Genomic DNA, 14855 nt, shown 5'->3' with positions numbered 1-14855 from the left:
ATACCTCACCAACGCGAAGGGTGACTTCAGGTTCCGACATGTCGCCGACTCTATCGACATTTAAATTGTCGACGAAATGACAGAGGCATCCACGAATTCCAACAGCTCTATTATACCACATACTTCACTACACATGGACCCCTCGTCAACACGATCACGACCGGATTCTATAACAAGTCATGACCAGCTGCTGGTGCTCGCTGATCACGGTGATGATGCCCTTGTTCAAGAACTGTCAAGAACTTCTTGCACACATGCACACGGGTTCGTGAAACGTGCGTGCGTTCTCGGGACACGTATAAGCACCACATATCAGCTTACCGCTTCTGGTGTTGGTAATACCCACGTTGCCATTGGAAGCGTTAGCCAACCGTAAACAACTGGTTATATAACACATATGCGGCTCTTCAACATATATAAGTGTGCGTATAAAATTTATACAAATCTTTAGCGTCATTTTGTAACGTGTCGCTCAGTAAAAAAAGTTGCGCCACAGTCACCTATTTGCCGCATGCTTCGCATAACATCGACTCCCACGGTACGTGGGATCTGCCGAATTTTTTTCTTCGTTTTCTTCGGTATAAGATGTTTTGGATCTGTACTGAATGCATATAAATAATAACACGCGATAGCGCTGTTGCCTGCACTTGTTTAGGTTGTACGTACATCGTACTAAGTCAATTTCAAAAGTCACATGTTGCTATTGATTTTAGAAAATTATACCTTGGTTTTCTGCGAAGCACAGACAAGATGGCATATTCCAGTGATCGTTTCATAGTGCTTTAACAGCGCTCCAAATTTCATGGAAAAGTCCAATTAAGTGTTCATTACTATTAGCATAAGCGGGCTCCTCGGATACCGATCAGCTTGAAAAAGGAGCTGGACGTTGCTACTGGGATCGATAAAATACATTATGGTGGTTATATAATATTCCCGAGCCAAGGAAAAAGCAAGCCGTGTCATTCTGCGTCCACGGATTTTCGTGGACATTTACGTAATTACATTTAAATCGTTTTAACGTGCATATAGACATTAGCAAGTAAACAATATAGGACAAATTAACGGCTTCAGGAAGATTGACTTAATCTGAAACCTAAAAAAAGTACGGATATTTCAAAACAGCTTTAAATTTGAGCTTCAATACGTAATAAATTACAGTGCAAGTAACGCGTTTAAAGAACGCATGAAGAAAGGTATCAAGAAAGGTAAACATCTCTGATCTGGGAGCGGCTGCCTGAATCTAATCTCGATGCGCGTTAGGCTGACATGAGCCAGTTATAATAAATGCGTTGCTTTTATAACTCGGACATTACGGTAATTAATTTTCATTCTGGCGCTAAGGCTTACGATCAAGTCACAATTTCTCTACAACGCAGACTACGTGATACGCACAAGTGCTTGACGCCCCAAAAATGAGCGAACCTAATTGGATGGAGCATTTATATAAGTTATTTTTGCGTTGTGATTATTAGCAGCACTTGACTGCAAATATAGCGGCAATGCAGTATTACAGTACAAACTTTGGTGGAGAGCTGTAACTAGTGAGTTTTTCTCGTGTACGGGCATGATCACAGAACAACGAGATATTATATGTTCAATACCTGGAATCATTGTTTTCCTTCTTTCAATTTCAGTCCTCAGCCTGTATAGATATGGCACATTACTGATAAGCTTTCACTTGATAGTATACGCATGTTCCTGGCTTTTAACGACGTCTACGTGTAAGTTTCGCGCGGCAAACCTAAATTGTGTATTACCACATAGCTTAATCAGCCAGCATGGTGAAAAGTTGCGGCAAAACTGTTTTAACTCACGTGAACCTCACACCTATGGCTATAGCTTAATCACGGCTTTCGCTGGAAATAGGTGTGTCTAGTGGAGATAGAGCAGCACTGATTTCCTGGAAGCGCGAGATGCATTGACTGCAATGATGTGATGTGATGGATTACTGTAAATTTTTAGACGATTCGTGCGGCTCTCGACTATGCGCACAGTAGGCGACTGGTGATATCCTTTCGAACTTACCGCACTTAAGGAAAGGCGCGCTCCTTTCCCCAGACGTCGCAGGTCGCCTGAAAGCCGACTATGTTTCTCGCGTCGACACGTGTGAGAGGAGCGTGAAGGCTCCAGGGGAATTCACAACTTACGAAAATGACTCCGTGCTTTGTCGACGATCACTTCACAAGATGCGGCTACAAGCGCCGATTCTCGCTTCCGTTTAGAGCTCGTCGATTCTAACTTCCCGTTGAGCTTGTGACCGCTTAAAAAGTTATTCAACCTTTCGCCTCATAACCCACTGTGCGCGTGGCAGACACCCCGAAACATGAACTGGATCGACTTTCAGATCGACTACCCTTTCTTCATTCGCCTCCCGTGTGGCATGTAAGAAGGAGGCAGGTGTAGTCGGATACATGCACGTTTTGACGTTTTATTCAAACGAAGTCTAGATGACCTAACTTTTCTGTATTGGTCGACAAATGCATCCACGCACAATTATCTACCAAATCTCTATCCGGCTTTTAGTTATCAAATAAGAAGGCAATGCTCTGGCATATTCAATAAAAAGTGTTATGATGTAGATTTATTAGCGCCGCATTCAGGTGGAATGATGCAGTTACCCGCAGGAGAAGCGCCCCTTTCGCTTCATCCTGCCTAAACTCGGCGCTGACAAATCATGTCTCGCAATCTTCTTACAATCTCTATACATGTCGGCGTGTGGCTACCCTAGTTAATAAATCGTCTATATGGGCTAAAGAGAATGACACTATATTAGGATGTAATTAGTAGCTGCCCCTCACGCGGATACTGCAGATGCATGAGCGTCGTGCACTGGCTAAAAGTTGTGGGTAGAAAATAATATCGGGAAGCCGTCCCTTGACCTGTCTGTTCAGCCTTCTCTGAAGTCAATGAGGCTGTGTCGTACGGCTGAAATGCGTAAGCTGTACTAACAGACAAAAAATATACAAGTCAACCGCAAGTAAAACAGACCGCACTGAGCGTATATTCATTAAGGCTTTCCTGTTACTTCCGGCATATGTGGGCTGTGAAGCGGCGTGCGGTTGCCCAGAAACCCGAGGTTAGCTTCCTGCCGCTCGGAAGTGAAACCTAATTTGCCGTCAGTAGTACAGGCACTGCTTTACGTTTCACGAGGGTCGTGCGTAGAATGAGCATGAGTAAAACAGGTTTCACACTGTCAGCTTTTACAGTATTACCAACTAGATTCACTTTTCATCTTTGGGAATGGAAGAAACGCAGCCGCCTCTCATAGGTGGGTCACACTGTTTAGTGAAATTCTCGCAGTCGTTAGCATAACGGCCGGGTCTACATTCCGGCCGCATAAATAACCGCAATGCACACGGCATCGCACATTACTTCTGTCTCCCATTGTGCTTCGGCCTGTTTTCGCATTTCTCTTGGCTAATTCTCTTTCTTTCGCTTGGGACTCTCATCATACATTCCAAGATATTTGTGTAACTTTCTAGCCCCAACATATCTTTTTTTTTGCTCCCAACAACAAAGGCGCCTCCAATTACTGCTGTTCAATAACCTGTTGTCAAGCATGCGTATAGGACGGGTTAGGCATCACATTCTCCAATACTCGAAGATTCTTGGTCCCATTAACGTTAGAACGATATGGCCTGCGGAACAAGTATTTAAGCGTGTTGGATGAGGAGGTGAAAGTATCGGAAGCGAGATGAGACATATGCGAAGGAAGAGGACGGCTCTGCGGCATGGGCACGTTGGCGAGTGGAATGTCAATTAATTTCGCCCACCCGCGCACCTGAGCGACCCAGAGAAGACCGTGGCGTGCGAGTGGTACGCAACCGGTGGTCAGCGCTCTCTTTTCGCGTCTTCACATCGGCAAGATCTGCAAAGGGTCCGCGATTTCACCTTCCGTTGAACCTGACGACAGCTCCGAATGGGCGCAAGAACAGCAAGGATTTGTTTTTGTTTTTTCCTTTCTCTTCTTTTTTTTCCTCGGCATGTAATTGAGGTCGGACGGAAGAGTGGAGATTGCACTGTCGCGTGCAGATAAAACCTACGCGAATGACATTTAAGAAGTGCGCCGCAGCGACAGCAGCGAAAGGAACCGCATCAAAGACATTGCCAAGAAAGTGAGCGCCTCTTTTCGAGAAGCGACGTGCATGACCTCGAGGTTGATTGCAAAACTCAGTGGTTCTGTGTCCACGGTAAAGTAAATTTACTGATAGATTTTTCCTCCTTTCGGCAGAAAAACGCTCAGCGGAAGCAAACAAAGTTCCAGATTTTCCGGGATATTTGCTTCCGCTTCCGCTTTTAGACCTGTTAAAACAAGGAATGGTAAAGAAAGGATGTGTGGGATCCCCTGTCACAAGGACCGGTAGCCCTTTTGTTCGTAAGAACACTGATACCGTCTACAGTTACAGCGTTTCCGTTAGGACGTTTTCTGCTTATTTCGTTTCCGACGGTAGTTAAGAAATAAATCCAGGGAGACACGCATGAATTTGATATTTGTGTCTCGGACTAGGGGGGAACAAGTCGTGCGTGCCTAAGAACCCAGTACGTGTTTGGTTTTTGTTGGGACCCAAGCATCTTGCCTGCGGAAGCGAGAGGCAAGCATCGCGCGTTCCCTTCATGGAAAAGCTCTGTATTGCTTTTCCATGAAGCATGGTATGCACGAAAGCTCGCCTAGCTAGGGCGAATTTCATCAGGCTGTTCATACGAAGTCGGAATAGCCATACGTATGTGTTGTAGACGTATGTGTTACTTATGTGTGAGTAAATCTATATATTTTTTGTGAGATCACGTGTTTACGTACGCGTGTGTACGCGCCGAACTACCAGTACAGATATACATATAACATAGCAAATCACGGCGTATGGTTAGTAAACGTGATAATATCTGCTATAGTCCAAAGCTGTCAGGGGGAAATATTTGTAGAAAAGGAAAGCTACAGCATCAAAGAGTTAGCTCCTCAAACACCTTGGAGCTGTCGTATTGACAGGACCACGCGTTCATATGTTAGCAACGCGCACCCCAGGGCTGAGTTTGGCAAAGTCGCATGTCGAAATGCATTTAGAAAAGCTACTTGATGTCACCTGTGCGCTTTATTGAAGGCGCTATGCGCCGGAAAACCTTATATCTTTTGAGTGGCTTAAGCCTTGTTATCAGAGTATCATGCATACTGTGAAAAGGCGTGAACATATAAGAAGAAAGACGACGAAGAGCGGGGAGACGGGGGGGGGGGGGCATGTAACAAGAAAAAAGGTTAGATCTTATTCGATGAAGTGATTTTTTTATATTCAATTTCCTCAACCTTACATGACATTCCAATGTTAGACTTGAAGTCAGATACTCCAGACATATTTACACTGGACAATACGTATAATATATTCAGTGCTAGATTTCTAATTCGTATTCTCCAGTCTTTTGCTGGCTTTATGTAGCTGTTACTAGCAAAAAGCTGTCTCTGGTCTTCTTTCTTCCTCTTCTCCACAACTACATAACACGAACAGCTAACCATAGGAAAAACACAGACAACGATTTGTTTTCTTCGTTACCTCAGTTACGCCACATTTCATATGATAGTTTTAAAACATCAAATTGCTACGCAGCTACCGACAACATCACCAATAAAAGCCACTGTCTTTAGTCGATCGCGGAGTGCTAAGCGAGTGCGGTATTACAACTGCACGAAAGTACACTTAAAAGCGAGGAAGACCCAAGTCACATATCCCAGCAGTAGCGTTTCAACGACGACAGTCATAGGAAGAAAAGCAGCGTAATAATAAAAAAAGAGCATGTACTGAGTTAAAGGTTTACAAGAACACGTGCTGCTAAAGTTCTTTTTTTCAAACATGCCGAGCTAAGGTTCTCAGCGAAACGCGACAGAAGCAATAACAATCATAATTTTTATATAAGAATGAAAAAGTTATGTTTACAGAAGTCATCAAGCTGTAAGAAAGCTGGTCGATTGCCAATGGCTTGATAAGGCAGGCTGAAAATATTAAACAAAGAGCCGTGTGTGCATCCTCCGTTACACTGTGCCTGTACTCATAAAACAAAGTCGTCGGAGGTAACCAAAAAGTTTGGAAAATTAGCTTTGTGATAAGCACAAATTGTAAAAGAGTGCGACGTTGAAATGACAACCTTTCTTTCTTTTTTCAACCTGCGCATTCACAAAACTGAAGACTACAAAGACGCTTTATATGCGCCGATGGGGACGTGCCGGTAGCAACAAGTTGACGGTCTGGCTATAGGCGCAAATAAGGTTTTACCCATAGCATCGTAAACGTTCTGTGCTGAAGAATTAGTTTGACTGACTTAGATATTTCCATTATTATAATTTTTTCTGGGTTATCCTTTCTATCTTATTAAACGAAGCGGAATGCTTCCTCGACTGACTCCACGCGAAAAAAAAAGATACAGAGAAAAAGAAAAGAACAACAACCAAGAACCTATTTTCCTTTCGTTGAAGGCATTGTTTGACAGTGCTTTTTTGTAGAAAAAAATTTGTTGTCAGGCGCGGCGATGCCGGAAGAAACTATGTCCTGATAGACGGGCATGAGCACGTGCTGTCGTTTCGTGTCGCACTTGTACATACCATTTTACCGCGCTCACACCCAGTGGACATGCTCCAGAAATCTTGTCTTTTTACATGCACATTTATCCGAAAGTTTATCCGCATACATCAGCACGCATTTCCGCTGAAATGACAACACATTTTTTTTGTCTGAAAAGTAACTATATTATTTCTTTTCTCTTGCTGCATAAGGCCTTGGAATGTTATAATTACAGCGCAAGGAGCAACTAGCCTCTCATAAGAAAGGCTGGCTGCTCATTTTGCGCCGACCAAAGGGTCTTATTATTTTTTTCTTTTTTTGCCTTGTTGTCAGAAACATAAATGATTGCGCGTAACGAAAAGCAGACGGCAGACACGCACACGAAAGTTTGCGAACGGAAGAGCAGAGGTGACAGTTACCTTGTCCTTCGTAGAGTGCCGCCGAGGCTGGCTTGGCCGAGGAGGCAGGCTTGGGCATCTTCGGTGCGCCCAGGTTGAGCTTGAGGAGCACGTCCGAGTGGCGGAAGGCCGGCGCCGAGTGGGCCGGCGGCTGCCGCTGCTCGCCGGTCCCGTTGTGCGCCATGTGTCCGACGGCGCGGCTGTCTGCGGCCGGACTGCTGGCGTGCGAGCCCGCGAAACTCCTCCGCGCTCCAGCGCCGAGCCAGCGCCGCGGGCCGGGACCCGCCGGAACAAGGGGAGTCGTGCACCACGTGGCCGCGGAGGCTCGCGTGTTCCCTTCCCGCATGCTGCCTCCGAGAAGTACCGTATACTCCCGCGGACAACTATGAACTGCAGAAAAGATTGCTTTTCTTGTATATTCTTTTTTTTTTTCATTTTACATGCCAAGCAAGGTAAAGACTATCTACCACTTCCAAGATATGCTGAAGGCGTAAAAATAAAATAATAATAATAATAATGACAACGACAACACTGAACAAAGCATACAGAAGCCGATGTCTTTTTTTTCTCTCGATGATTGGTTTCACAAAAGCATGATTTCAGTCATTTTGCCGCTTCACCTTTATTCAGTATCCGCCGCGATAGCTCAGTGGTTATGGTACTTGACTGCTGACCCGAAAGACGCGGGCTCGACGCCGGCCGATGCAGTTGTATTTCGATGGAGGCGAAATGCTAGGGGCCCGTGTGTTGTATGACTTCAGTGCACGTTAAAGGGACCGATAACCAATTCTTATGGCGCCCATTTTCTTTAGCGCAGCGAAAAGCTTACCAGTGAGAGTGTCTAATCACGGAACGGTAACGTGGAAAACGCCGTGAAACATTTGTAATCAGAATTGTTCTATCTGCGGCGAGTATGAATTCGTAAACACAAGTTACAACCCATGCTGCAAACAGTAAGGGCGAGAGCTGTTCGTGTTCGAGCGCGGTGGTTTGCTGCGCATGCATGCACTCCGCGCGCATGTGATGCGGCTCGGCATGTTCCACTGGCTACCGCGAAGGCAGCGCTGCTTCTCACCATGCAACTCCTTTTACCTCGTAAGAAGCACAAAATAGAGAAGAGATAGATAATAATATACATGCATGCTCTAATTTTCGGGACAAATTATGACGCGAATGACAGCATCAAGCTACGCGACTACGTATACAGCAAAAAGGGATCGACTCCATAATCCAGCTTCGAGGCTCTTCCACTAGACTGAGCGACATACCGGTTTTCGTTACTTTTAAACACGATTTAAAAACATAAATTCTACTCACAACGCGAAAAGGAGGCTGGAATCTGTCGCTATATTTCACTGTCTTTTCATTTTTACCAGGACCTAATCACACGCTGTGACCACTTGTCGGTCCCTTTAAAGAACTCCTGGTGGTCTAAATTATCCGAGGTCCTCCACTACGGACATTAAACCTCATAAACTAACCGACCTTTATTCATTTGATCAGAGGCACGAACTTGATGATATTTAGGATGGCGTAATATCAGGCTGCTTGATCGCCTACATATAATAATTTTATAAATATGACAGCTCAGGTTCACCTCCTTCTGCTGCTTTCGTTTTCATATTACATATTGAGGGCGAAGTCCACCACTGGAAAAGCTGGCGTCGGCGTATCGTGGTTCACGTGAACACACCGGCCGCGTAGGTTGCCTCGGAAGCGTCGAATCAATCTCGAAACGAAGCTTTAAAGTCCCACCTGGGCTGCGGTTCTTGTTCAGCCGGGAAGGTTTCCCGCTCCTGGTGTTTGCTTGACGACACTTGAAGGCACTAATGTGTACTGGCTGCATTTAAGGCGTCTTACACTGTAGGCCACTGCCTTGCCGCAGTGCTGGAAGTACGCAACTGAGCCCGGTGTCAGCCTTCACACGTATTCGCAGGGTAAGAAGCTGCGTGAAGCTTGGATTGCGCAACTTAGAACCAGCTACTGGCTACAGCTTGTGTGTGCAGCGAGCGACGAGGAATATTTCTGCTTGGTGCCACGATGTTCGGTGACTAGCAGAAAGCACACACTGCGACCCTCACCCGTGCGGCGTGCTACCCGTCTGATGACGCTTATCTCCCGCATACTGGCCCACATATTGCCCATTCCCATATCAGCCCCACGTTGGGTTGACACACTCCCAAAATTACTGGCCCACACCAACACCGTGCGTTTTCAATGTTCTTTGTTCTTTTTTTCGTTTAGACCGACCCCGCATGCTTAGCAATAACTCCAAAATATAACTCTCAAAATATTCGAACTCCGCTGATCCCCTAATATCAGAATTTAAAGAAATGGTGAAAGTCGGTCTTACCATGACGGTGCCAATCTGTTTAATTCTGCTTTTTTTTTCTTGTTTTCGCAACCGATTCACACGTGCATTCTTCCTGCATCCCCTGTTCCTGCCATGTCTTCAATGCCGGATATTATTTTGTCGCGGGTTGGAATATCCGCACCGACTAAAAATCATAAATGATCCTCATCAACCGGGGTTGATGAAATGACCTCTGAGCTTTTAGAATACATTAAGCGTATCTCGGCGATGTATCTAACCGTGCTGTTTCCACAATCACTATCATCAGTCACCCTTCCAGACGAGTGGAAAAATAGCGAGGTAATAATAACTGTTGGGGTTTAACGTCCCGAAACCACGATATGATTATGAGGGGCGCCGTAGTGGAGGGCTCCGAAAATTTCGACTACTTGGGGTTTTTCAACGTGCACCTAAATCGACATACACGAGCCCCAAGCATACTGGAATCCATCGAAAATTCGGCTGCCGCGGCCGGGATTCGATCCCACGACTTTCGCGTCAGCAGTCAAGTACCATAACCACTAGACCATCGTGGAGGGTAAAAGCAAGGTCGTTCCAGCCTACGAATCAGGTAACCGTGAAGCACCCTTAAATTATCCTACCACATCTATCACTATTGTCCCTTGAAAAATCAGGAAGCATGTCATATACTCACACGTAATGAATTTCCTAGACAACTACAACTTTTCCCATCCGTCGCAGCACCACTTTTATAAGGGTCTGTCATGTGACCCTCAGGTAGGTATACATTTATTCATGGTCTTCGCTCAAGTTTCGATAACTGTAACCGATGACATTTTTCTTGACTTCGTAAATTCCTTCGATGAGGTAGCTCATCAACGATTGCTATTATAACTTTCTCAATTGAACTTCTATCCTCACGCTCTAACATGAGTAAAAGATCAGGAGTCCCCCTTTTTTTAGGTTTTAGGTCCCCACCTGTTCCTAATAAGCGTAAACTATACATTAGAATGTATGCTGACGATTGCGTTATCTATCGATCTATCCCTAACAATAACGACCACATTTCTCTGCAGAATGACCTGAATAACGTTGAAAATTGGTGTGATCATTGGTTAATGGTCCCAAGCCCAACCCGCCGTAGCAGCTTAGCACGTAAGGTGCCGCGCTACTAAGCTCAAGGGCGTGGGTTTGATTCCCGGCCACGGCGGCTTCGTTTCGTTATGGCTAAATGCAAAGAACGCTCGTAGGCTTAGACTTAGGTGCACGTTAAAGAACACCAGGTGGTCGAAATTAATCTGGAGTCTCCCCTCTCTACGCCGTGTTTCATAATCATATCATTCTGGCACGCAAAACCACGCAAACGAAGGCCCCGCATAGCGTGCTGCTATGCGGGGCCTTCGTTCTCTCGGATGTGTTTGTAGAATATCTCGAGAATTCAGGTCTTGTACACGGCAATATGTCTTCCGCAACTTGAGTATGCGTCCGTGATATGGAATGGCATTGCTCAATCCAGCGGTAACACCATTGAACGAGTCCAGAAAAAATTCCTCAGCATATATAACCATCGCTTTGCTAAAAATGACTCTGGATCTCGTTCAAATACTGCTGAGTCATTATCACTGCCATCACTTCACTGCCGACGAAATCGTTCTGATCTCTTATTTCTCTACAAGCCAGTCCACGGTTTCATATCCTGCCCTGTGCTTCTCAATTGTGTTAATTTTCGAATTCCGCGTAAGTTAACCAGAGAGAACAGACCGTTTCATGTACCCGCCTGCTTCTTCCAACACTCTACCGTTCACAGAATACAAAGTCTTTATAATATTAATTTTCTTGATCTTGACGTTTTTCATAGTCCACAATCACTGTTTTTATCCGAGCTTTGCACTGTTTTGACATAGTATGGCACAGTGTACATAGTCTTCCCTTCTCCGTCTTTCCGCATAGTTGTATATGTGCAATCTAATTTTTTATTCCCCTTCAATATTTCTCATATTGTCTTATTTTACTCCTCCCCTTTAGTGTTCATTTCTCTTTGTCTACGTGTTTTTGCTCTTTTTATTTCTGAAGACTGTCTGTATTGTATTGTTTATTTTTATTGATTTTATTTTTGCGTGCGCCTGCACAAAGACCTCGCGGTTGTTCCTGGGCACGTTAAGTAAATGATTGATTGATTGATTGATTGATTGATTATTATTATTATTATTATTAGTAGTAGTAGTAGTAGTAGTAGTAGTAGTAGTAGTAGTAGTAGTAGTGGTAGTAGTAGTAGTAGTAGTAGTAGTAGTAGTAGTAGTAGTAGTATCGTAAACCGTATCCTATTAAATGCAAATGTATGTCAATTTCCCGCAATCGTAATTGTCATCACTTTCTTTTCACAAAGAATAACATCCACACCAACACCCGAGATTCAAATAAGTACCTTCTGCATTTAGAAATATGAAATTTTGGCTAACAAAACACATAAAGCAAAGCCATAAACACGAAGACCTGACAAATATATGTGCTAAACCATTATTTCTATGGCAGTTAAACAGCCTATACCATCACGCATGACCTCAACTGGTGCTCACGTGTGGCTTACATCACATCATTTGACAATAAAACGTTGGGATGTTCGAGACGCCTCTCAACATGTAAATTTATTAGCATATAAAACATTGGTTAGGCCGAAACTCGAGCACGCATAACTTATATGGAATTCTCACGAGATTTCCCTCAGCAATGCATTCTAATCCACACAGAATCGTGCCGTAAGCTACATTCATTAGTCATAAAGCTGATTCTGGCTTGGACGCGCTAGTGCATCGTCGTCGTATCGCAAGCTTATGATTATTCCATAAGTTCTACACCCGGTCGCTTCGCCGCGCGCCTTAAATTCTACACCTACAGGCATATCACTGCGCACAGGCCATCCACTGTATGTTACTCGCCCAGGTGCACGTATATACTGTCGCCTTCTCGTCATAATTTTTTCATCGCACACTTAAAAACTGGAACGGCCTTCTCCACCACATCGCTGCCATCACCACCTCGTCTGCCTTCATGAAAGAAATAAGAAGATTTATGTAAAAAAAATTGTGGGCAACGTTCTGTTTTTTTTTTTTTTTTGTATACCACCCGTTATGTATTACCCCGCTAGCGGTCTTTTGAGGTAACAAAAATGAAATGAAATGAAGTACAGCCGTATGTATTGCTATCGGAAAGACGCGACGCTTTCTACGTTACCGACACGATTGTGCTACCGAATTTGCTGGAGTACTCGCCAAAGAATGTCGCGCATTATAAATTGGCATTCTAGCCTTTACACATTGTTTTTTCCTTGATTTGCTGCTGCGAGTAGCTGCAAGAACATCACTGGGATTTATAGCTCATGGGGGCCCTTGTTTACTGCCATCGTTTGGAGAGCAAGTCTGCACTCTCAATGCGGTCCTGGTTAAATGCCGACTATATCCAGGAAACTAGACGAAAAATGTCCAGTTTCCTGGCTATATCTAAACTTTAAGCAGCACATGATTAAGAGTGTAGCGAACATTGCTGTCATCTTTGTTTCTCCTTCACGTTGCATGACACATGTTTCGCTTCGCAGACTGTTTCTGCTTCCAACAGCAGTCGCGATGTCGTGAAGCTTTGGTCTACGAACCTGTTAATGCAAGATACTGGCAAGTTCACCAGAATATATAAACGAAATAGATACAGCAGGAAGAAAAGAGGAAATAAAATAGCAATGACCGGGCGGGGGAGCATTCACAGGCTGTTAAGAGTGGTGGTACTAATTTGGCTGAGCACTGCGCAAGTTGCGAGGCATGTGAGCCGAAACTAAGGGAGATAAAGATTCTGGGCAGAGGTATAGGCAATGGTATATGGATAAGATGGCACGGGAGTTACTGGAAGCGTTTCATGTCAGGAAGAGGTGTGTCAGTGACACACCGGTGAAGCTTTGGAAGGCAGAAACTGAATATCTTGATAATTTTTACTGACGTGAAAACGTGTTAGTGACAATGCATTTGATTTTCTGCGTATGTGTGTTTTCTGCAATATTTTCTGACTAAGCCACAAATAAAGTTCGATGAAAGTAGCGCCCGTCCTGTCTGTCTCGTTCTGGTGAATTGTCTTGTTTTTGCGCAAAACATTTGCCATGAGCTATGCACCATCTCGCCGAATTTCAAGTTTTGTTAAAATAGCCAAGTAAACAAATAACGTAAACGAGACGAAAAATATGTAGTAACACGGAAAAATGTCTACAAACGCAAGGCCAAATCGGTTTTGTTCATGAAAGTTAGCAAGACCCAATGGGCCTGGTCACGTCGAGCAGCATCACGAAGGAGTAGGAAGGCGTTGTGCCCCTCAAGGTGGCCGTTGTCTGCCTGGTCCCTCCTTATTTCGTTTGTGTCCTTGTGTGTCTGTATCTACACATCAAATAATAACTAATAGGCTCACTGGTATAGAAAGGGAACGCTATGAAGCCCATTAACGAAAATGTCGGGGCATGTGCAAATGTTTGTCTTCGCCAAACAATGAACGTACTGGATTAAGAAAAAGAAACACCGGAAAATGGTTCGCTGAGAATACCGATACACACACAGTGCAACGCAACTTGAAACATAATCGTAATGAAACATCTTACAATTCAGAATAAAAGAAAAGCTGAATGTCCGTGACGGCACATCGCAAGTCGCCGTAGGCGTCTCAAGACGAGTCGCACGACCCTATACAGTTTTAACTAAATTTGTTTCGAATAGCTTTGATAGCGTCCGCGCAACAATCGTTGCTTGAGTGCAGTCAAATAGCGAAGGGAACATCGCAGATAACGACGAGGAAGGCACAGGTTAGACAAGCGCAGTCAAGTGCATCAAGTGCATTGGTCGCTGAATTGAGGCTTCATTTTATTATGTCCAACTTAGACTGATAGCGCAATATATTGTGCTCATAATTGGAAGCATGTCGCAGTATGAAAACGAAGAGCATCTTATACGCGGCAGTATATAGAAGGCGCGCAGGGCGCTCGACGCCGGCGGTGACTCGGGTTCTTTGCGTCCCTGTGCTGTCGGGGTGGCACGGGGATGCTGGCAGCCGGACGCTGTCTCCTCTCGAGTCAGCCGCTCCCTCTCCTCCCGCCATCCGTCGTCTCCCTGTCGGTCTTGGAGCACGCAGTGCGGGCTTGCCCCCTGTAAGCATGTGCACTTTGTAATACGTAACACTAATGTTTGGGCTGTCGTCTTGCCGCGCATTGTGATGTGGGGTGTCTGGAGTTAAAAGCTTGCCCCGAGAGGACGACGGCGTTGCCAGCTTCCGCGATTCGAGAGACAGCAGCAAAGTTCTCGCATGGTGCAATTTTGTCGAATTCCCACAATATGATCAGCAAAGAAAGATACTTCCTGGTTGTCACTCTAAATACATTTTCGGTCTACATAACTCACAGTAGTAACCATGTTAATGATGCCCATAACACCGGTTCCCAGCATCATAGAACCGTAATGCTTCACATCACAATAATTCCTCCGAATCTCGGGCACGCTTCTTTCTCTTTTTATTTTTTACCTGCAACCTTTGCGAAACCTTTTGGTTATTTTCTTGTTTCCGTATTTCCCTTAGGGT

General features: G+C 44.7%; 1 protein-coding gene across 1 annotated transcript in view; it reads right to left on the bottom strand.

Annotated features, from left to right (window-relative positions):
• The window catches only part of LOC119379220 (high affinity nerve growth factor receptor-like), a 413588-nt gene extending 406419 nt beyond the window's left edge, over positions 1–7169 (bottom strand). The window contains exon 1 of the mRNA XM_037648451.2: positions 6962–7169. Within this exon, the coding sequence (XP_037504379.2) occupies positions 6962–7124 (163 nt within the window). The 5' untranslated portion in view covers positions 7125–7169. The remainder of the gene's footprint in view (positions 1–6961) is intronic.
• Between the last annotated feature and the right edge of the window lie 7686 nt (positions 7170–14855).

This window comes from Rhipicephalus sanguineus, chromosome 1 (genome assembly GCF_013339695.2).
Source record: "Rhipicephalus sanguineus isolate Rsan-2018 chromosome 1, BIME_Rsan_1.4, whole genome shotgun sequence".
NCBI classification, from domain to species: domain Eukaryota; kingdom Metazoa; phylum Arthropoda; class Arachnida; order Ixodida; family Ixodidae; genus Rhipicephalus; species Rhipicephalus sanguineus.
The sequence above is the reverse complement of the archived record's forward strand: the minus strand, read 5'-3'. Positions and strand labels throughout refer to the sequence as shown.